The sequence below is a fragment of the Drosophila albomicans genome, chromosome 2L, assembly GCF_009650485.2.
Source record: "Drosophila albomicans strain 15112-1751.03 chromosome 2L, ASM965048v2, whole genome shotgun sequence".
In the NCBI taxonomy this organism is placed as follows: domain Eukaryota; kingdom Metazoa; phylum Arthropoda; class Insecta; order Diptera; family Drosophilidae; genus Drosophila; species Drosophila albomicans.
The window spans coordinates 13,613,528-13,634,949 of record NC_047628.2 but is presented as its reverse complement, the minus strand read 5'-3'; the positions used below and the strand labels follow the sequence as shown (position 1 = coordinate 13,634,949).

General features: G+C 37.8%; 5 protein-coding genes across 9 annotated transcripts in view; 4 read left to right on the top strand and 1 right to left on the bottom strand.

The window, feature by feature from the left end:
• Positions 1-133: 133 nt before the first annotated feature.
• LOC127564981 (ras-related protein Rab-5A-like) lies at positions 134-1,713 on the top strand. 2 transcript variants are annotated; one of them, XM_034245184.2, is made up of 4 exons: positions 140-965; positions 1,026-1,146; positions 1,210-1,378; positions 1,448-1,543. In XM_034245184.2, exons 1-4 carry the CDS (start codon positions 754-756, stop codon positions 1,534-1,536), a joined length of 591 nt encoding a protein of 196 aa, XP_034101075.1. In that variant the 5' UTR covers positions 140-753; the 3' UTR covers positions 1,537-1,543. The 2 variants fall into 2 exon arrangements, with proteins under 2 accessions (XP_051859278.1, XP_034101075.1); XM_052003318.1 differs by lacking the exons at positions 1,026-1,146; positions 1,210-1,378 and having other exon boundaries at positions 134-965; positions 1,448-1,713.
• A 453-nt stretch (positions 1,714-2,166) lies between these two features.
• On the top strand, positions 2,167-3,293 carry LOC117566172 (ras-related protein Rab-5A-like). The gene is made up of 4 exons (XM_034245675.2): positions 2,167-2,387; positions 2,439-2,556; positions 2,608-2,776; positions 2,845-3,293. The coding sequence occupies exons 1-4, from the start codon at positions 2,167-2,169 to the stop codon at positions 2,979-2,981; spliced, it is 645 nt and encodes a 214-aa protein (XP_034101566.1). The 3' UTR covers positions 2,982-3,293.
• A 750-nt stretch (positions 3,294-4,043) lies between these two features.
• Positions 4,044-6,436, top strand: LOC117566170 (ras-related protein Rab-5A-like). Its single transcript, XM_052003315.1, has 7 exons — positions 4,044-4,114; positions 4,175-4,295; positions 4,359-4,525; positions 4,595-5,528; positions 5,581-5,701; positions 5,753-5,921; positions 5,990-6,436. Exons 4-7 carry the CDS (start codon positions 5,257-5,259, stop codon positions 6,124-6,126), a joined length of 699 nt encoding a protein of 232 aa, XP_051859275.1. The 5' UTR covers positions 4,044-4,114; positions 4,175-4,295; positions 4,359-4,525; positions 4,595-5,256; the 3' UTR covers positions 6,127-6,436.
• Positions 6,437-6,940: 504 nt separating this feature from the next.
• Positions 6,941-21,422, bottom strand: part of LOC117566160 (protein eyes shut) — a 62,865-nt gene continuing 48,383 nt past the window's right edge. For all 4 annotated transcript variants that reach the window (XM_034245660.2, XM_052003308.1, XM_052003307.1 and 1 more), the window contains 9 exons: positions 19,400-19,752; positions 15,415-15,687; positions 13,757-14,049; positions 13,019-13,679; positions 12,223-12,386; positions 11,430-12,161; positions 11,123-11,365; positions 8,666-9,169; positions 6,941-7,649 (listed from right to left, as the gene is read on the bottom strand). In XM_034245660.2, the coding sequence (XP_034101551.2) occupies positions 7,462-7,649; positions 8,666-9,169; positions 11,123-11,365; positions 11,430-12,161; positions 12,223-12,386; positions 13,019-13,679; positions 13,757-14,049; positions 15,415-15,687; positions 19,400-19,752 (3,411 nt within the window). In that variant the 3' untranslated portion in view covers positions 6,941-7,461. The remainder of the gene's footprint in view (positions 7,650-8,665; positions 9,170-11,122; positions 11,366-11,429; positions 12,162-12,222; positions 12,387-13,018; positions 13,680-13,756; positions 14,050-15,414; positions 15,688-19,399; positions 19,753-21,422) is intronic.
• Positions 7,927-21,422, top strand: part of LOC117563869 (MKRN2 opposite strand protein) — a 65,173-nt gene continuing 51,677 nt past the window's right edge. Inside the window, exon 1 of the mRNA XM_052003313.1 lies at positions 7,927-8,414. The gene's annotated coding sequence lies outside the window, so the exon portion shown is untranslated. The remainder of the gene's footprint in view (positions 8,415-21,422) is intronic.

Below are 21,422 nucleotides of genomic sequence, written 5' to 3'. Positions count from 1 at the left end.
TACCAAATTATGTATTTGTTATATATCGATATAATACCGCATTCAAAACATACCATAGACCGCACAATATACTAGATTGTCATCCAAAGCAACTAAGACCCCTAGTAAGTAGGCGTTTTTGCCCATACAAAAGTATTTCTTTAATAACTTCCACAATTTTTATCTGATCGTAACCAAATTTTCAGGGATAATAACTACTATAGTTATTACTGTATATACCAAAATTCGTAACTTTACGCTTGTTATTCGATTTTTTTGATTTGCGGGGGCGGAAGTGGGCGTGGCAAAAATTTGAAACAAACTTGATCTGCGTGCAAGCATAACACTTGCTGTCGAAAATTATAGCTCTATATCTGATAGTCTCTGAGATCCAGTGTTTCATACGGACGGACGGACAGACGGACATGGCTAGATCGTCTCGGCTGTTGACGCTGATTAAGAATATATATAGTTTATAGGGTCGTAGATGCCTCCTTCTACCTGTTACATACACTTCCTGCCGACACAAAGTTATAATACCCTTCTACCCTATGGGTAGCGGGTATAAAAATGAATCATAATTATATTGCATTTCTTCACTTCATATCAAATCGTAAATTTTTACACCGCTTTTAGCTATACATAGTTTAATTGTGATATATTTAGTTATTTACTGAGAACAATGGAGTCTGGAGCTGTTTCCTATGCGGTGGCTCAGTTCGAATTATACGCTTTAGGAGGAGAGAGCTTAGCTCCATTATAAGAGGGCAGGAGATGGGCAAATCGATGGAAGTGTCTTGGGTGATGGATCACTACAGAGTTGTTATTTTAGGTGCTGCTGAAGTGGGAAAAACATCGCTGATTGCAAATTACACGCAAGGCAAGGATCTGAGTTATAAGGAAACGACACTGATTTCCTCTTACTATTCAATTTATCCGGAGAAGACGATAAGATTAGATTGTTGGGAATTGGCTGGAAATGAGCGGTAAGTTGGTTTAAATAAAAATATGTTATAAATACTTTATAATGTAAATACTTTAAATAGCTGGCATCAATTGGCGCCCTTTTATTATAAGGGTGCCCAGGCAGCGCTCGTTGTGTACGATGTGCAGCATCCTCAGAGTCTATGGACTGCCAAAGAGTGGATCAAGGAAATGCAAAATAAGGTTACTATTCTGTAAATATAACAGAAGCTTTCAATATATACCACTTTTTATCATCTGTTATAGGTATCTCGTGATATTATCATAGCTATAATTGGCAATAAATCAGATCTATGGGATGAATCTTGCATCGATTCTATAGAGGTCCAAAATTATGCTTTCGAACATGGTTTTATATTCATTGAGACGTCTGTTAAAACGGGTCAAAATATAAATGAACTGTTTGCAACAATAAGTGTGTATAAGGAATTTTGTTAATACTTACACAAATGTTTTATTTATATTATAATTTTTAACATTTTAGCACAAGAACTGAAGACTAGGAAAACTCCGATGTGTTACAAAGCAGTAGAAAAAGAAGAAGTATCAAAGCACAGATGTGGGTGCATCTAAATAGAGGAATTTTTAACTACACCGAACAAATATATTTGCTACGTGCAATGGAGGCTTTATTTATCACTATATTTGGATTCAACATCCGTATTATATTGCAAATAAAGATTTGCTATGAAACAAAGAAAGAAAGAATTGCACAATAATAATACGAAGAATAATCACTTAGTTTTAAGAATTGAGTCATCTTATAATTGCGAAATATTATATTAAGATTGATCCTGTGTTTTATTTTTAGTTATAGTTATTATTGAAATGACACTGACAGACATATATAAATATATATACGTATGATATTGTATATCATAATAATCATTGGAATATTTTTAGCATTGCTTTCGATTTACGCTTTGGATTTTTTTTGGCACTGTGCGTTACTATGTTGATTGCACTTAAAGTATTCGTTTATGAATCCGTTCTTCGTATTCATGAAAATCTAATTAAAGAACATAATACAAATCGACTGGTGAGTATATAATAATATATAAAAAATTGAATCACACGCCGCAAGCAATAAAAAATAAATGTTTTAGAATCATATATACAACTCACGAGTACTGGAATTGCACGCATCTAATTACATGGTCAGTTTATGGTATAAGCTCGTAGAGTACGTATCAAAAAACAATTATGGGACGGTCCTCCACTATCAAAAAGGCCAGCAGATTCGATGTTCTGTTGCTTGGTGATTCAGGTGTGGGCAAAACATCATTACTCATGCGGATGATGGACGAAAAGTCCATAGAGTTAAAGAAAACATCAAACACCGCTGGACCTGAGTGTGTGGTAGAGACAATGTTGCCTGATACCTGTATAAGACTTAACATTTGCGATATTCTCGGACAAAAATGGTAGAAATATCACTTTTTAAGAAGCATACATTCTAAGTATTTTTTACGTAGTTCAATTCACCTGCGAACATATTACAAAAATTGTCAAGGTGCACTACTCGTGTACGATATACAGAATCGAAAGAGCTTTGAAAGGGTTCAGGATTGGGTTTTTACCCTCAGAGAGGAGGTGAGTAATTCCAGCATAGGAAAAATATGACTTTCAATTGTTTTCCAACAGATTTCATCAGAATTGGTAATCGCTTTGGCTGGCAATAAAGTGGATATGGAAAACAATCGGCATGTGTCGAAAGAAGAAGCTATACAATTTGCAACTGCGCATAACTGTTTATTTTTGGAGACATCTGCAATGAGTAATGAAAATGTGTCATACACTTTCAAAGCGATTGGTAAGTCGAATTGAATTACATATATACCTAATATTATTATAATTATAATTAATCATATTTACTTATAGTCTTGGCACTACATAATCAGCAAGAAGAACGCAATAAGGTTGCAAAAAACCAAGTATCCAGCAATGAAGTTGACCCCGATCCTGAGGGGAGGAAGAAGAAGCGAGGACGCTATTTTTTTCCTTGCTCCAACTGTTAAACAATTCATTATGCGATATGGCAGCACCATGTCTCGTATGCTTATTAAGTTGGCTGCACTTGCGGTCGGCATAAATAACAGTGGTGTCATATCCGCTTTTTCCGTCAGATTTGGATTTTTTTTGAAGTGTAATTGCGGGAAAAATATGAAAACAGCGGGCAGCGGGAATTCTGGCTTTTTGACCAAATTTAAGCACCTTTTTCTTTAGTTTACTTTTACTCAAATTTTAGTGATGTTTAAATTGAATTTAACAGCTGAAATATTAAAAATATTTTTCTAGCGACAAAATATCGATACTTTTACTTGTATCAAATAACTTCCCTCAAAAGTTTGCACCTAAATTGGAGCGATTTGCATAACTAACATTGTGAAATTCGCTTGCGCTAAAACAAATTGACGATGCCAAAGGAATTTTTTTTTCTGTTTTATTTTCTTATAATTGCAAACCAAAAAATGAAATGAATGAATGAATTTACATATGTATATATTTTATCTTAAAACAGAACAAGTTCCTAAAATCAATTTTTGCTCTAAATATAGTGCTCATCCAAAGCCTTAAGAATAACCTTTTCAGTTTATGTTTTTTTTTCACTGTAAAGATGGTCGCACGTGACATCTGTCAGAGAATTACCAATTATATTTTATATTACGTATTGAACTGAGGGTTTATAAATGAAAAACATATACCACATTGCTTTATAAAAATAAGCTTTTTTCCTAACTTTTTTCTCTTTTTTTTCTTTTTTTAGCTTAGAAAAAAATGACACCACTGATAAATAAGTATAGCTTACCGTTAGCAAATAGTAAAGCCTTGAAATTATTGCTTTTATTAACTCATTCTAGTTTTTATTTTGAAATCATAACTTGAAATAAATAGTACATACTTATTGTAGTTCTCGATTACATTTTTTTCATTTTAATTTTCCAGTTTTCTTTTACAAGGCAACTAAACGGCTTCAATTTGAGTAGCGTTTTGCTCATTTAGCATTTCAAAAAATAACAGGAAAAAAATTATAATATATCCTAATAAATTTCACTTTTAATCTAAAAATTAAACAATGTGGCAGAAAATTGTTTTGGGAAGTTTTAAAGTTAATAAAATTAGATTGTTGGGAATTGGCTGGAAATGAGCGGTAAGTTGGTTTAAATAAAAATATGTTATAAATACTTTATAATGTAAATACTTTAAATAGCTGGCATCAATTGGCGCCCTTTTATTATAAGGGTGCCCAGGCAGCGCTCGTTGTGTACGATGTGCAGCATCCTCAGAGTCTATGGACTGCCAAAGAGTGGATCAAGGAAATGCAAAATAAGGTTACTATTCTGTAAATATAACAGAAGCTTTCAATATATACCACTTTTTATCATCTATTATAGGTATCTCGTGATAATCATAGCTATAATTGGCAATAAATCAGATCTATGGGATGAATCTTGCATCGATTCTATAGAGGTAAAAAATTATGCTTTCGAACATGGTTTTATATTCATTGAGACGTCTGTTAAAACGGATCAAAATATAAATGAACTGTTTGCAACAATAAGTGTGTATAAGGAATTTTGTTAATACTTACACAAATGTTTTATTTATATTATAATTTTTAATATTTTAGCACAAGAACTGAAGACTAGGAAAACTCCGATGTGTTACAAAGAAGTAGAAAAAGAAGAAGTATCAAAGCACAGATGTGGGTGCATCTAAATAGGGGAATTTTTAACTACACCGAATCAAACATATTTGCTACGTGCAACGGAGGCTTTATTTATCACTATATTTGGATTCAACATCCATATTATATTGCAAATAAAGATTTGCTATGAAACAAAGAAAGAAAGGATTGCACAATAATATTACGAAGAATAATCATTTAGTTTCAAGAATTGAGTCATCTTATAATTGCGAAATATTATATTAAGATTGATCCTATGTTATTATGATAAATGTTTTATTTTTAGTTATAGTTATTATTGAAATGACACTGACAGACATATATAAATATAATAATCATTGGAATATTTTTAGCATTGCTTTCGATTTACGCTTCGGGTTTCTTTGGCACTGCGCTTTGCTATGATGATTGCACTTAAAGTATTCGTTTATGAATACGTTCTTCCTATTTATAAAAATCTAATTAAAGAACATAATCCAAATCGACTGAGTATAAATAAATATATAATATCATGTATTGAATCACACACCGCAAGCAATAAAATATAAATGCTTTAGAATCATATATACAATTCCCGAGTACTGGAATTGCACGCATCTAATTACATGCTCAGTTTATGGTTTAAGCTCGTAGAGTACGTATCAAAAACAATTATGGGACGGTCTTCCAGTATCAATAAGGTCAGCAGATTCGATGTTATGTTGCTTGGTGATTCAGGTGTGGGCAAAACATCATTACTCATGCGGATTATGGACGAAAAGTCTATAGAGTTAAAGAAAACATCAAATACCACTGGACCTGAGCAAGTGATAAAGACAATTGTATTGCCTGATGCCTATATAAGACTTAACATTTGCGATACTCCTGGACCTGAACGGTAGATATATCACTTTATAAGACAGCATACGTTCTAAATGTTTTTTACGTAGTTTTATTCACCTGCTGCGAACATATTACAAAAATTGTCAAGGTGCAATACTCGTGTACGATATACAGAATCGAAAGAGCTTTGAAAGGGTTCAGGATTGGGTTTTTACCCTCAGAGAGGAGGTGAGTAACTCCAGCATGGGAAAAATATGACTTTCAATTATTTTCCAACAGATTTCATCAGAATTCGTAATCGCTTTGGCTGGCAACAAAATGGATATGGAAAACAATCGGCATGTGTCGAAAGAAGAAGCTATACAATTTGCAACTGCGCATAACTGTTTATTTTTGGAGACATCTGCAAAGAGTAATGAAAATGTGTCATACACTTTCAAAGCGCTTGGTAAGTCGAATTGAATTACATATATACCTAATATTATTATAATTATAATTAATCATATTTACTTATAGTATTGGCACTACATAATCAGCAAGAAGAACGCAATAAGGTTGCAAAAAACCAAGTATCCAGCAATGAAGTTGACCCCGATCCTGAGGGGAGGCAGAATGAGCAAAGACGATATTTTTTTCCTTGCTCCATCTGTTAAACAATTCTTTATGCGATCCGGCAACGCCATGTCGCGAATGCTTTTTAAGATGGCTGCACTTACGGTCGGCATAAATAAGTATAGCTTACCGTTAGCAATAAGTAAAGTCTTGAAATTATTGCTTTTATTAACTCATTCTAGTTTTTATTTTGAAATCATAACTTGAAATAAATAGTACATACTTATTATAGTTCTCGATTACATTTTTTTTTCATTTTAATTTTCAATTTTTCTTTTACTTTACTCTCGCATTTTAATTGTATAATAAAGTATTGTATATGTGTATATATATATATTTTTTTTATGATTTACTTTCTTGATTTACTACTTGTCTCATTTTATAAGAATAATATTTGTTGTATTGTATAAATTTCATGAAGAGTCAAAGTTTTTGAGTAGTTTCTTTTTTCTTGTTTGTTTTTGAAGAAAACAATAAATCATAGCGAGAGTATTATACTAACTTACTACAAGGCAACTAAACGGCTTCAATTTGAGTAGCGTTTTGCTCATTTAACATATCAAAAAATAACAGGAAAAACATTAGAATATATAACCTAATAAATTTCAGTTTAATCTAAAAATTAAACAAAGTGGCAGAAAATTGTTTTAAGGGCAGTTTTAAAGTTGATAAAGAACACATATAGAATTTAGATTATAGATGTGAATGAGAGTAGAATAACAAAAATAGTTTAACAAAACAAAATATGCACGTATGTATGTATGTCTGTTAAAAAGTGTTGATTTAAAGGAAAGTATTTCTTCATATTTTGTCATATGCATTTTATGTTTATCATTATTCCACATTAAATATCACTTACGTAAGAGAAGTATCTGTTTTTTTTTTGCTTTGGTTTTTGCTAGATTTAGCTCCTAAACTACAATTTTGTTCAAGTGTTTCTTAGTTCTGCTCAATTTATTGATAAACCACAATTTTTCTTTTTATTATAATATCATTTCTGATCCATGATTTTATGCCTCTTTTTAATCTAAACTTTTTGTTTTTTTTTTCTCCTTTTTGTCAGTTATTTCTATAAAATTTACAAAATTACGTTCCATTTCGTTATGCTTCAAATAGCTTGTCTCCATCTGTATACATTGAATTTCATTTTTCTTTTTTATTTTTTGGATTGGGGCCTTTGTGATATATAAACTCCCTTAACATTTAGCTTAAGTACTATATTTATCGGGGTTTTCTTTTGTTTCCAGTTTTTCTTGACATTTCATCCACAATGAGTTAATTTGCAATTCACATAAATATACGAATAATTCTATAATAGGTTATACAATCTTTATATTTTTATTTTCGTCTATTTCTTGTTTGATTCCTTCTTTGATTTATACAACAATCGGCTCATCACCATGCAAATCACAAGAGCCAATATTCTCGCCCTGGTACGCCGAGAAATCGCTTATAACGGCTCTCGGCTCTGCACCGAATTGTATGTCTTGAAGGCAGCCCTTAAATGGTTCAAAGAAGCGGCCTTGCGTCCGTTTGCTCACCGATTCCTGTTTGGGGAAGCCACCTGCAAAACGAGTATTTCAAATTTCAGTTACAGAACATGTGCAGTATTGCCACATGGGCAGAAAACTAAGCTCACAGAGAGTTAACAGAGCTACGTTAACACAGCAGCTATTAACGAATGGAAGCTTATGTTAGCTAACATAGTGCGATCGATCATATGAGCCCTCTTAGCAGTGTCATTTGAGCACCACAGTCTGCTTAACAGTCGATACTCATGTGTGGATGTCGATAAACTAATGTTTGCAGTCGCTGTGCATCTCTAATTAACTCTGGTTTAGTATTTTGTTTAAGCTTCTTTAGACGCGGCGCGTTCGCTTTTGCATTTATTTCGTGTTTATTTGTGAACAGAAAGTTACATTATAATGTTGATGGCGACATGTACAACGTACATCTGCATATTACTTTGTTAATGGAAACATTGTAATTTGAATAACGCAAACAGAAACGCTGAAGACTGCAGAAACCAAAAACCATTCACGTTTCTACTCGCGCACTTTAATTCATCTCATGTGCAGTGTGTTGTATATGAGTGCATGTGTGTGTGTGTCGTACGGTGTTCGCAACTCTCTTGCTTTCGCTTATTGGCTGTGCGGTCTTGCTGTTTCTGTTGCGCACACGTTCGCTTTTGCCGGCAGTTTCGTTATACGTTGAATTGACTTCGGGTTTGGTGAAGCGCAAATCGCACAAATGCAGTGGGAGAATTGAAAGTCACACAGAGGCAATAATAATAATAGCAAAACCAGCAGTATTAATTAATTACAAGTCGGTAAGTCTGCACTATTGCATTATCAATTTTTATGAAGCAAACACACGCAGTGTCGAAAAATTAAAGATGGTGCACCATTTGAGCGCCATGTTAAGCTTGCACTTTTCAACGGTATTATATAGAGGTGTGACGTCACATCGCAACCTTTCACTCTCTCTCTGTCATTTATTAGTAATTACGTTAGCGAAAGATGCTCTGTTAATTCTGTGACGTCACAATATGCTGCGCGCGAAATGTTTGCATTTACTTACCTAAATAGAAAATATCCTCGTAGCTAATCGTTGGCTCTTTACCCGCTCTTCGCTGCAATGCTGTTGTCGTTGGTGTTGTTGTTGTAGCTCGCCGCATAAGCTCCGGCAAACGTTCGGTGAAAATGACCTCGCCATCCAGCTGCAGTTCCAAACGTGTACGATCCAAAAGTACACTTGTGCCGTGCCAAGCGCCATCGGCAATAAAGCCACTCGCTGGGGCCTGAACCGTATCGTTATTGCTGCCCAACAGATTGCTGGCAAGCTTAAGATGCCCATTTTCTAGACCGAGACCCAAGAATTTAATTTGATTGTGCTCACTCCAGAGCAATAGACCGTCCGGTTCGATGGTGGAGAAGTTTAGCGAGATTTGTATGGCTTCGCGTGGTCGGGCAGCGGAATAGAGCACCGAAGGGCCGCGTCTTTTGTCTTTCATGGGGATGCGAGGGGGTGGCAAGATCAGGTAACTGTTGCCACGGAAGCTTGGCGTTGTCGGCTTGCTTAAAGCTTTACAGAGAGAGACAGAAAGAGACATTGAGTGAATGAAGAGCGGGAAGTTAATGCATAAAGTATATATTGCATGCAAGTGTATAATTAAATTACAGCATCACCACGCTAGTAATGCAACGAGCTTCATAATCATATTTTTATGAACATCATTATCATATCATTATGCTATTTGTTGAGTCCCTGATCTCGTTTGCCTCCTCTTCTGCTACTTTAACAGCCTGTCTAATCGCTTATCGCAACATCTTTTTTTTTGCTTCTTTCACTTGATTCTTATGTTTCTTGCTTGTATTCGTTTCGTTTGGGTTTTTTTGTTGTTGTTGTTTTGTTACCACTTTAGCTAGACACTCCAACTTGATTGCACTTGTTGTTTCGTGTTTTCACCAGCTTGTTTATTGCTTATTGTTGTTGTTGCTGTTGCTGTTGTTGTTATTAGTGGCATGTTAATTCACTTTGTTAATAAGTGAAAGGCACTCAACAGCTGATTGTGATGCCAGATCAGGAGGCAATTGTTGTATAACACAAACAATAACTAAAAACATAAACCTCTTTTATAGCCCTAAACTTCTAAGCTAATAGTTATTCTTTAGAATTACCTCATACATATTCCATCTCTTTGAAACTAGAATCTTAATGAAAACAGTATGGCTATAAATGCTGATAAGATAAAAAGTTCACTGAAGAAGCGACTGCGAATTGGATAACGATTCTAAACCGAAGAAACGGGAGCATCGATAAGATATGCAAAACGATAGATAGTTAAAAAAGAGTTTTAAAAACTAATGTTAAGAAGTGTATTTAAAAAAAAGCAAACATAATCCAACAAACTATATATGTATTTATATTCTCTGCCAACCTTCTGAAGAATGTATGTGTTAATATGAAATGAATTTGCAATCTATATTGCATCTTTATATAATCTCATTATTTTTCGTTTCGTTTCGTAATTTTGATGACTTAACTTTATATAACATTTCATTTCGAACTAAAGCTGTAATTGAAGTTTATTGCCTTTGTTGAAACGACAAAGTTCTATTGTGTTTATATAATATAATACTATGCCTTTAGCTGACTATGAAATTGGGTTGAGTTTCCAATTTTTTTTCCATTATCTCAGCACGTTCAACTCTCTGAGTCAGAGTATGCCAATTTTTCTGTATCCGATTTTATTTTTTTTTTACTACCTATTTAAGTTCACTAATTTTACTGCGATTTTGTTAGGGTTTTTTTTTTGCGAATACACAACTTCCTGACCCCGCTGCGCAACGAACCGTAAGATTCATGGTGCTATTAATGGCTTTGTGTGGAGCCTCTCTTCCCGTTGTCTCCCCCCTCTCGCTACAGATCTCTAATTATAATAATAATATTGTTGTGTTGGATTTGATTTTTTGTCGTTTGCTTTTAACATTCGAAATTGAAAACTTGTTTAGACGATGAACAAAAAAAAAAGAAGAAAAAAAAAAAAACAAATTAAATAAAAAGGAAAGAGAGAAGGAGGTACAAAAAACAGTTTTAGGTAAAGGCAATTTCTGTACAAAATAATATCAGAGATCTGACGTTTTAAGATCTACTTGGGTAGCTTCTGTATAAACAACAATATAACTTTTACTTTGCGTGCTGACACATTGAACTTTTTTTCAACTTGGTTGTTTTTGTAGATTTATGAAACTCGTTTTTGAAGATTTTTCAAGTGAAATGATTTATGTCTTTTATTGTAGTTGTTGTTCAGTTAGTGTGCAGCTACTGTAGTTGTTGTTACGGATATTAACTCGCTAACTAAGCATCTGGCGCTTGACTAATTCGATGACGAATTGCTGCCACTTTACTCCTCCACCCCCTTCCCAACTTACAGGAAATGACAACTCGCAACACGAGCGGGCAATTAAAAATAAAAGCTCATCCAAACACTCACACACACACTTTCAATTAAAAGACGAAGGTCGTTGTACTTACCAATCTCACAGTAGAATCCGCCCCAGCCATTGGGACATGAGCAGCGTCCACTGCGCAAACAGCGTCCATTGTTCTTGCAGGGTATCAGCTTACAGGTCTCCGAGTATTCACAACGATCGCCCTTGGCATAATCCGGACAGATGCAGTGCGGCTGCAACTTCTCATCTAGCCAGCAATGACCGCCCGATTCACATGAGTCGCCACCGCAAGCGGTGCCATCGCAATCGCGAATATTGCGAGACTCTGCTCAGAGAAGAGAAAGGGTTATTAAAGATACTCCGTAGTAGAAGTTTCACTCTCAACGTACCCACAATATTCGTTTCATTCAGCACAATGCGAGTGCCGCTCACAACCAGGCCACGCACACAGCCTCGGAATGGGATCGGAAAACCGGAGATGGCATTGTGCGGCAGCTTGGACACATCCTTCAAGCCGCCAATGTAGAGCAATGAATCCGGTTCGACCAGCACTTCTGCTGAGGGAGCCAAAGCGGACGAGGCACTGCCCTCCACCCACAAGGTGAGCCAGCGTCCCCGTTGAGCCATCTTGATCTTGTGCCATTCACCAATGGCCAACATGCGTACGCTGCGCACTACAGTCACATGATTGCTGGGACCCGAGATGCGGAATTCGACGACGCCGCCTTGAAGCGACAGTGACACAAAGCCAATCTTCTTGTCTTGATTGTTGTTCAGTGTGCCAAAGTAGAGCAACAGTCCACGCTCAGAGAGCGGTCGCAGCTGGAACTCGATGAAGAAGAATTGCACGCGATGATGCTCCTCGAAGGTCTTGGAGCCCATCAACGGCACTGGAGAGAAGCTGCGCTGTTTCTCCACCTCGTTGAGCAGTTTCATCACAAAATGTGTGCTTGGCGTCGAGATGGGTTTGGGTGGCATCAGTTTCTTCGTAAAGTTGCGATAGCTAACCATTTGGGAGCGCTTGGAACCCATTTTGTCGCCACCATCATAGAGATATGGCCAACGCACGGCCAAATACGAGCGACGACCAGTCAGTGAGACATCGCTCAGCGAACGTATTTCTACAAAGACAAGGTATTATTCATATATTCATTAGAGTTTAGCGTTGAGATTGATTATTACCTTCCTCACAATTCTTGCCGGTGCGTCCCACAGGACAGTCGCATTCGTAGCCATTGACGAGGGGCACACAGGTTGCCTCCTCGTAGCATTTGTTGTTGAAGGAGTCACAGGGATTGGAGGGTTGTGCACACAGAGGACCATACCAGCCTTCCTGGCAAATGCAGCTGTTAAAGTAAATGGGAAAATATTAGATTGAAAGTTAAGTTAAAAGATTGCAAGTAACTTAACTAAAGTCTAATTCTAAACTGCGTTTCTAATAATGTTCAAGAACGTTTGTAATTCAATTTGAGGGACAGTTAATGGGACATTTTTACTTCAAAATCATAAATATTTTTAGATCGCATTGAATACTCTTTGCTAAGCATTTTTTAATGTTAGCAAAATCATTGCAGTAGAAGTTTTCTTGTTGTAATTTTACTACTTTTTATTGGTATAATACAATAGTATTCTAAACAACAATAATAATTTAACTTTAATAACTTTATTAGTAAAAAAAAAGCTTGGAAGAAATTGAGCCTAGTAGTAAAAGAAAATGAAAATCTAACCAAGCACAAAAGCATTTCTGCTTTAAACTTTCTTAAAGATTGGCCACATTTCTCTAGGAAACTTAATTGAGATTGCATTAAAAGGGATGAATAATTTTAGCTTAGAGTTTTTCAATGTGAGCAGTGGAATTCTTTTCGTTGCTTAGAGCCTAATTTAAATTTATTTATTCTCTACTCTGGAGATTACGGTTATCTTAAAAGCATTTTCCTAGACTGCACCACAACCTCCATTATCATCTTGCTATACTCACGTGAAGGTTGCACCATGCTGCAAGCAGGCGCCATCGTGCTGGCAGGCATGTCGATGGCACTCCCTTGTGCCACATTGTCCCACACCGCGGCCACGGACGCCACGAGTCTCCTGCAGCGGCACCGTTACCTGTCCGGCCTTGAGATTCACATCGTAGATACAACCCTGGAAGCCTGAGTGCAGCGGCAGATCATGCGGCAGTGTGTTGAAGTTGGCAATCTCATGGCCACCCAAATAGAGGATGGGTAGCACATCCATGCGACTGACGCTGCCCGGCGAGCGACCCGTAATATTGAACTTTCCATCCACTGAGAGCCAGGCCTGGCGTCCAATGCGACCGACTTTGATTTCGTAGGGAACGCGAGGTGCATCCAGCCGGAAGTCAATGGGTTTCTGGGTGAAAATGCGACGCGGTCCAGCACCCAGATTCCATGTGAGCATAATGTAACCCTGTATGAAGCTGACGGCGAGATGATCGCTCTTCTCGTCATGATAGCCCGACTGACCGAGGAAGGCAAGCAACGAGATTTGTGACATGGTCTGTGGCAGAATTTTGAAGCTCAACTCCAGCGAATATTCCAATGGCACGGGCACAGTGTAGGCCACAAACGATGACAGTCCATTTACGCTGCCCGAGAACGAAGGCAGCGCCACCTCGAGATCTGCAAAGTGGGGAAAAATCGCAGCAATTGCAGTCGGGTCACAAAATTGCCCAAATTGCAATGATGGATTAACTCACTGTGTTCGCAGTAATGTCCGTGCTTGCCCAGCGGACAGAGGCAGAGGTAACCGCTGCCCGGGAATTGCACACAGGTGCCACCGTATTGACATGGATTGTCCTCGCAAACGGATATCTCGCAGGTGGGGCCCATGTAGCCGGTGGGGCATTTGCATTTCCATTTCTCGGCCTTGTCACCGTTCTCGTCCAGCTCATTTGATTCGATCTTAATGCAAGCGGCGCCATTGCGGCAGGGACTCGACAGGCAGGCCAATGAGCCGCATTCCGTAATGCCAAAGCCATCCAGCGCATCGCTATCGCAACGAGAAAGGGACAGAATGGAGAGAAGTGAGAGAGAGGAATGTTAGGTTGAACATCAGGCTAGTGTTAGTGTCATCTCTAATTTCATGACCTCGCTAATTCGCATGTCAATATAGGGGAGACATTTCGCCCACAGCTGTTGTCCTATCATTTTCCCCAATACACACACCCACACACACATTTGCCGCCACTTGCTTTCCACTCGTTGTCAGCCTCCATCTGCCTAGATTTCCCACTTCTGATGGTGTTTGTGAGCTTCCTTTAATGCGCTGACGAATGGTTTCCGCCCCTTGTCGCCTAGTAGCACTTACTTTCTTTTTTTCCTTTTTGCTTCTATTCAAACGCTTTCACTTGTTAAATTGGTTAAACTCGTAATGTCCTTCTAAGATTGACATTTTCTTTGCCATATTTTCTCTTTATCAAAGAGTTTATTCAGACAACGTTGCTATAGTTTTATTTGGGGTTTGTTAATGCCTTCGTAATGCGGTTAAATTGCTTAAAGTCTTAGGAAAGCTATCAAAAATGTACCGCTTGTTTGCTTTAAGAGGCTAATATATATTTGAAGGGTGTCAATACTTAATCATAATTAATTCCTAATTATGTGTATTGATTAACAATTTGACAAGTTGCTGTTTTTCTTCTCCGAGTTTTGGCTTTTATGGCATACTGCCATTTATTAAAAGGTGCTTAGGTAATATAAAGTATGTTCTTGAAAAATATATATTTGTATATTTTCTATTATAATTATATTAGGCTTTACAAATAACGTTTAATGTTAACGCTGTTTCAGCGTTAAACTCTACTAAAATAGTTTTGCTAGAAACCTTGAAAATTCACAATTAATGATTAACAAAACCTTTACCTTCCACAAGGCTGTCGATTACTTTTAATTGCCCTTTTAAGGGTGATTTATGTTCGTTATAGATTGAGGCATTATTTTATGTTTTACCTTCAAAAACATTTACCCAATTTGCACAGCTTTGGCAGCTTACATTTACTTCTTAATTTTTTCCCAACTTTTTCGCGACCCATGTTCTCAGTTCTTAGTTTTCTCAGTTTTCGGCTCACTGGCTTACTGTCCATTGATGGCTGAGTATACTGCACAACCTGCAACTTTGTGGGGCATTCGACACGTTTTTAGCCCCAAGGCACACGCGCAACGTTGCGCGGCGCAGCATGTGGCATAAACATTTAAGCGTTGATGGTGGCAGTGGCAGCAGCAGCAGCAGCAGCTGCGTCATAACTACGCGTGCTGTTCATTAGGCCTGGTCCAGAGACCAGATCCAACTACTTGTAGTTGCCCGAGGGCTCCTCTGTCCAATCTGTGGCAGTGGCAGAAGAAATGAAAGAGCACTTACCCAAATATTTCGCGCGCTTGTCCATTGATGCGGAGAGTGTGGAGGCAGCCGGTGAAACCAGTGCCGCTTTGGGCTGGCGGCAGTTCGATAATGAGGCCAATTGGCGCCTGGGGGGCGCCGCCCAAATGCAGCCAAGTGTTCAATATGACCTCGGGCGTGTGCAGGCGCGGTGGCAACAGCTTTAGCCATGTTGGTTGATCCCCGGACATGGCCAACGTGTCGTTGACGAGCAGCGAGGCATTGCAGTGCGTGTAATTGCGGCTGAAGTCCAATCTGAAAGCACACAAGCAGAGCACAGAGTTCTGAGGATGAGCAGCGATAAAAGTTTCATCTCCCATCCCGCCCAATCGCATCAACAACAACAACAACAAGAACACGCTTCGGGGTGTCCTGTTGGTTGTGTAGTTCACATATAAAATATTTAATATGCCGCACACTGCGGGCAACTTTTACTCTTCCCTTTCAATATAAAACAACAAGAGCAGACAAAAACAAAAATGGAAAAAGAAACCGAAGAGCAAAAGTAAAAATAAAAGCACAAAAAAAAGTTATATTCAACATGCCGAAGCGTGCAAATATTTATGACGCCCGCACAAAGATGCCTCATAAACCCCCGCATTGGGGCAGATTTTTTCCCTTCAACTGACCTTTTATGCGCCTTAACTCCACCGAGTCACAGTGGTGCTGAGTGGCTCAAAATGACAGAAAACTCGATATTTATATCAGTCAAAAATCTCTGAACTTGACAGTTTAATTTAGTTGTATTATAGCTACTCGATTTTTATATTAATATAAATATGTGTACTTAGATTTTGTATCTCTTTCTAAATGTAATTGTATTCCTGAACCACTGTCACATTCTGAACCACCAATTGGTTGTAATGTCAATCGAGTGTCAAATTTGTTTTTGCCTGTCCCGGACACACAAAAACCGATTCGACATTTTTTCGAACCTTTTACATGGCGCACAAATTGTGATGATTTATTTTTTATTTTTGGAGAATTTTTTACCTGATTGTTTCATAGGGCAAATGTCACCTGCCTTTATTTGAATGCCTTTTGTTCAACGTTTTTGCGTTCAAATTGTTACGAATTTTATTTATGCGTCAGTTATTTTGTAGTTGTTGTTGTTCTTGTTGCGTATCCTGACCGATGTTGGAGTTGAGAATTCATGACCCATTCTCTGTGCTCATTCATTATATTTGAATGCTGGTATTTAGTGCGAAATACGAGTGCCACTTGCGACACCAATAACAAACAATTTTATTGTTACAACGCTTTTTGTGTTGCAAGATCATAGTATGAAAAACCAGGGCTGTCAGGTTTTTATCAAGCGACAAATATTGAGATATTCGTCAGGGAAAATGCAACAGCAAAAAGTGTGTTCAATACATTTCGAACGATAGTTTGCACCGGAATGGATAATGAAGAGTTACGGTTGTATGGGGAAAAAAAACGATAATTTAAGGTAAAATTGTATAAATGGAAAATCATATTTTAACTTTAACAAATCCAAAAGAAGCAAAACAATTTTGTTTAATTGCATAATTAAGAGAATAATTTTCATTCCATTCCCTTTTTATAATTCCGATTTATTATAATTGAATGTTGTGTTTTTTACCTTCTACGCCATTTTTTATAAGTCCAATTACAATCTTATTAAACGTGACCCTGTTCAAGACCCTTCTAAAGCATAATGCCAATGAAATTTATCGCATAATTTGTAAACTACTCGATGATATTTATAGACCTTGAGATACTTTACAGATTTTGTTCTTTATGGTTCAATTAGCTACACTTGATTAAACAATAAATTAAATTTGCATTGTTGGTGCGCACAATTTAATTTCCCAGCGGAGGGAAAAAACTTTGTTCTTCGTGGGGTTTCGTGGGTTCTTTTTTTTTTTTTGGCAATGAGCTTTTAAGATGGCGGCAAAGTTGAGGCAATTATTGCACTTAATTTGATTTGCATAATGTGAAATGGCAAATAATTAAGAGCAAGAGGCGCAACGCTGCGAGGGTAATTGTTATTGCTTTCTAATTACACGGAATTGTGCAAAATCCCAAAGTAAAATGTCAATTGTGTGGAGCATTAGGCTCATTAGACGTCGCCCCAAATCCTCGCCAGAAGGCAACAAAGCGACGCAAAAACCGTTCAAATTGTTGCCAGCACTTTCACCGCAGGACAATCATAATTGTGCGAGTGTGTGTGTGTGTTAGAATGTGTATGCGTGTGTGTGCGTGTGTTTGGGCTAAGAACTAGTTCAGTAAGTGCGTGTGTTCAATGCCAGTGTCGCGACTCAGCGACGAACCTAAATCGCCTTTGGGCGAATGAATGTGAAAGTCCTGCGAGCGAGTGGGATGCGTAGGTGTTGCACCCCCCAACCCTCCTCCCCCCGCGCTGTTGGCCCAAAACGCTTGTGCATGGCCATTAAGCACGCAAGGCAAATAAAAATAGGCAACAAACATAAATTTGTTGGTCGTAAATCCAGTGTTTTGGGAACATGCCTCCGAGCGGGGACCAAGTGCTAAAAAGTAAATTTGTGGTCGATTCGATAGTCATAAAAAAAACGAAAAAAACGAGAAAGAGATATCAAATGACCAACACTATTGCCAACTCACTTTCACACATCCATTCATATTAGTTGCAATTAATTTAATACATGCAATTGCAATTCATTCGATTCAGATGCACAAACATTGGTCTCAACTTGAATATTAATTATATATATATTGCTCTACAAAGCAAAGCTTTAAATTATCTTTGCTTAAATAGGAATAGGAGAATGATAAAGTCGAAGCTTGTTGACTTAATCATAAATGTTAAATGATACGATGACAATTAAGGAACAGAGATGGTGCTATACAGTACTGACAGTATTCAATAGAATTTGAAACCGTCTTTAATAACAACTCAAAATGACGATCGAAATATCTAAAGACAAAAGTGGATAAGTGGCTTTAGCCATGCTGCCACTTATGCATACTTCCGCATCCTTTAAACCGCACAAGGAAAAGAATATTTCTATAGCATATTTGCCATCTAAGCGTGGCATAAATTGTCAAAGAGAGGTTTTAGCATGGCTTCCGGCCACTTGGATACATTCAAGTTGTATGCCTTTGTTATCGCAATTGTCTTTTACGCCATTACATTTCTCATTTGAAAGTGCTGCAATTTCCAGGAACTGTTAGTTAAACGATTAATTACGCACGAGCCCGCATTACTCTCTTGCTGTGGCCAGGATTCCCCTTCGCCTCTCCCTGTCGCTCTCTCTTTGGCTTTTTCTATCTCGCTTTTTCGCTTTTTCACTGGAGTAGTTGTGGGTGGTTGAGAAAGCAACCATTGAACTTCCGCTTCCGCTGCGAACGCAGCAAATGCGGCAAATTAAATTTCAGCCAAAAACCAACTACGCCAACTAATTACGCATGAATGCGAAGCCAAGGATCGTCGAATGCCGCGCACGTTGCCGAGATGGGAGAAGGGACAGAGACAGGGATATGAATAGGTACAGGGACAGGGACAGGGAATGTGGTTCAGAGTAATGTTGGAAAAACGGAGGCAACATCGCAATTTATTCTACACTTGAAGCATTATAATTTGTGGCGGCCAAACGGAATGGAAATCGACATAAGGCAACTTTAATGGCCATCCTCCTGCAACAGTCCTTTTCGCTCCTTCTCGCCTTCAATGACAGTGACCCACATGTTGACCCCGACATCGTCCCCAGTGGCTGTTGCACTCGACTCTGGACACTCGACACTCGTGTCAGGCGCAGTTTAAAAAGTTAATTAACGTGCCGACCTCCCTTCTATCACAGTTGCCTTGCCTACGACCCCGTGGCTTCCACTTCCACTTCCTCAAATGCGACACACACACACACACATACAAACTCCATCAACTCTGTCGCCCAACTTCTCTCCCCGCACTTTTCATCTGCTCTTGGGCACCACATAATTGCATTCCGCGGCGGGGTGTTTCACTTACTCAGCTCGAATGGTAATTTCATGGCCTGTATTCACAGGCGTTTCCAGTTCGCTCAGCAGCATCGTTTGCAGACCGCACGAGAACTGGAACTGCATTAGACCCTTCTGCAGAAATAGCGCCATGTAGTGTCCACCTTTTGTGCCCTGCGCTGCGGCCAGCATGATCAATCCGTTGGTCGCCCGCGTGCGCACCTTTAGCTGAATGTGCATCGGCAGCACGGCATCCAATGCCTCATGTGATGGTATGTCCTTGTAGATGCGATGCGAGACATATGAATCGCCAGAGAATGCGGCATTCCTTATCACTATTGGCAGCTCACAAAGCGGTCCCTGACGGTCAAAGCGGCAAACGCACTGCAAAGTGAAGAGGTAGGAAGATAATTAGCAATTAAATCTAGATGCAAAAAGAGTTCTGATTAAGAATTAAAGACGTTGAGAGAAATGAGAGCTCAAAGAGTGTTATTATTATTCGGGTTTTGTTTATATATTATGTTTTTTAGGGTTTAAAGATTATTTATCATTTGATAGTCTTAACGGACGGCTCTGTTGTTGTTCACAGATGTACAATGTATGTTTTGAAACTCTGCGACCCAGCTTCCTTTTACTGCAAAAAAGTGTTTGAAAACTTAAAGTAATTCAAATTAGATTACCTAATGAAATGAAATGCAGTTTAAATTGAAGATAAGTTACAGCTATCAATGCCATAACATTCGTGTTCTAAAGATTATTTATTACTCGGTATTTGATATTTGTTATTTATATCATTGATTATATGACATAATTTGTGGCTCTGCAGCATTGCATATTTCATAGAACTATAAATATATGTTATATTTAAATTCTGCAGCACAGTCTCCTTTTATGCAATGATTTAAAATTTATGATGCTCTTTGTTTTTTTTTTTTTTGCTAGACTAATGGAATAAGTAAACAATTATTTTCAATTTGTTTAAATAGATTGATATTTTTTTTGCTTATGCATAAATTCATTATATCAACAACAGTAAAATTTGCAGTTCAGTGAACAGGAAATTTAAATATTCCTTAAATAGAATGCAAGACGCAAGACTTTGCGGCATTTGCATAATGGAAGTGTGCTCAAGAAGAAGATGCGTAACTGGAGTGTGGAGTGCATTTTCTTTTATTTTGTTTTATTTAGTGTTTTCTCAAACATATGACCAACTTCCATTAGGTTGTTGCCTTTGTGGCGCGGGTCCGTAGGCCCCAAGGCTGTTGCCCGTTTGCCAGTTAACAGTTTAAAGTTTTCCACGTTCCACACAGTACGCAGTCTTGCACGTTTCTCTCCTCAACTCTCCAGTTGCCTTGCACTTCATTTGTTCAATTTGATGGGGTCGTCTCTGGGTGCGGGTTGTTAAAGTAAAAGTTACAATAAAAGTTTTTTGGGTGCCTTGGCGTTGCGAGGTCCTTGGCGTTGCAGTTGCGTTGCACTTTAAGTGTCCCCTCGGTGGGGCATAAATTATTAAAACCAGGACAATGATGCAGCGACGACGACGATGGTGAGGAAGAGGAAATGGAAGTGGAGAAGGTCGTGAAAGTAGCGAGCCAAAAAGTTAATTCATATTGCTTTTCAATTTATTGGAATTTTTGGCCGCGCTACAACTTATTGAAAGGACTCCCAGGACGTTGCTGCAGGACTTTTGCTGCAGCAAACTTTGTTTGGCGTTCCCCGAAAAATAAATTAAAATTTTGCTCCAATTTACTTAAGCTTCAATGGACATGAACTTTGCCATATTTATGTTAGTTTTCTCTTCGCCCTTTCTTTACTATATTGTAATTGATACGCATAGAATTTATATAATAATAAATTCATAATTATGCTATAGAAGAATGCTAGTTTAAGGACTATTTGTAGTTGAAAGTGTACATGAAAAGTCAATACTGTCCTTGATATTGAAATTTTCAATAAAATGCTCAAGACTTTAAGCGATTTTGCAACGTGCTTATTATTTTTGTCAAGGATATTATATGCTTTGCATGCCAATGTGATTATGAGCTACAGCTTTA

What these genes read in the sequence shown, in the direction of transcription:
- LOC117566172 (XM_034245675.2), top strand. Translation starts at nt 2,167, where the DNA reads ATGGGACGGTCCTCCACTATCAAAAAGGCCAGCAGATTCGATGTTCTG. An exon ending in GATATTCTCGGACAAAAATG is followed by an intron (nt 2,388 to 2,438) that starts GTAGAAATATCA and finishes TTTTTTACGTAG; the next exon opens with TTCAATTCACCTGCGAACAT. An exon ending in ATACACTTTCAAAGCGATTG is followed by an intron (nt 2,777 to 2,844) that starts GTAAGTCGAATT and finishes ATTTACTTATAG; the next exon opens with TCTTGGCACTACATAATCAG.
- LOC117566170 (XM_052003315.1), top strand. Translation starts at nt 5,257, where the DNA reads ATGCTCAGTTTATGGTTTAAGCTCGTAGAGTACGTATCAAAAACAATT. An exon ending in GATACTCCTGGACCTGAACG is followed by an intron (nt 5,529 to 5,580) that starts GTAGATATATCA and finishes TTTTTTACGTAG; the next exon opens with TTTTATTCACCTGCTGCGAA. An exon ending in ATACACTTTCAAAGCGCTTG is followed by an intron (nt 5,922 to 5,989) that starts GTAAGTCGAATT and finishes ATTTACTTATAG; the next exon opens with TATTGGCACTACATAATCAG.
- LOC127564981 (XM_034245184.2), top strand. Translation starts at nt 754, where the DNA reads ATGGGCAAATCGATGGAAGTGTCTTGGGTGATGGATCACTACAGAGTT. An exon ending in GAATTGGCTGGAAATGAGCG is followed by an intron (nt 966 to 1,025) that starts GTAAGTTGGTTT and finishes TACTTTAAATAG; the next exon opens with CTGGCATCAATTGGCGCCCT. An exon ending in TCAAGGAAATGCAAAATAAG is followed by an intron (nt 1,147 to 1,209) that starts GTTACTATTCTG and finishes CATCTGTTATAG; the next exon opens with GTATCTCGTGATATTATCAT.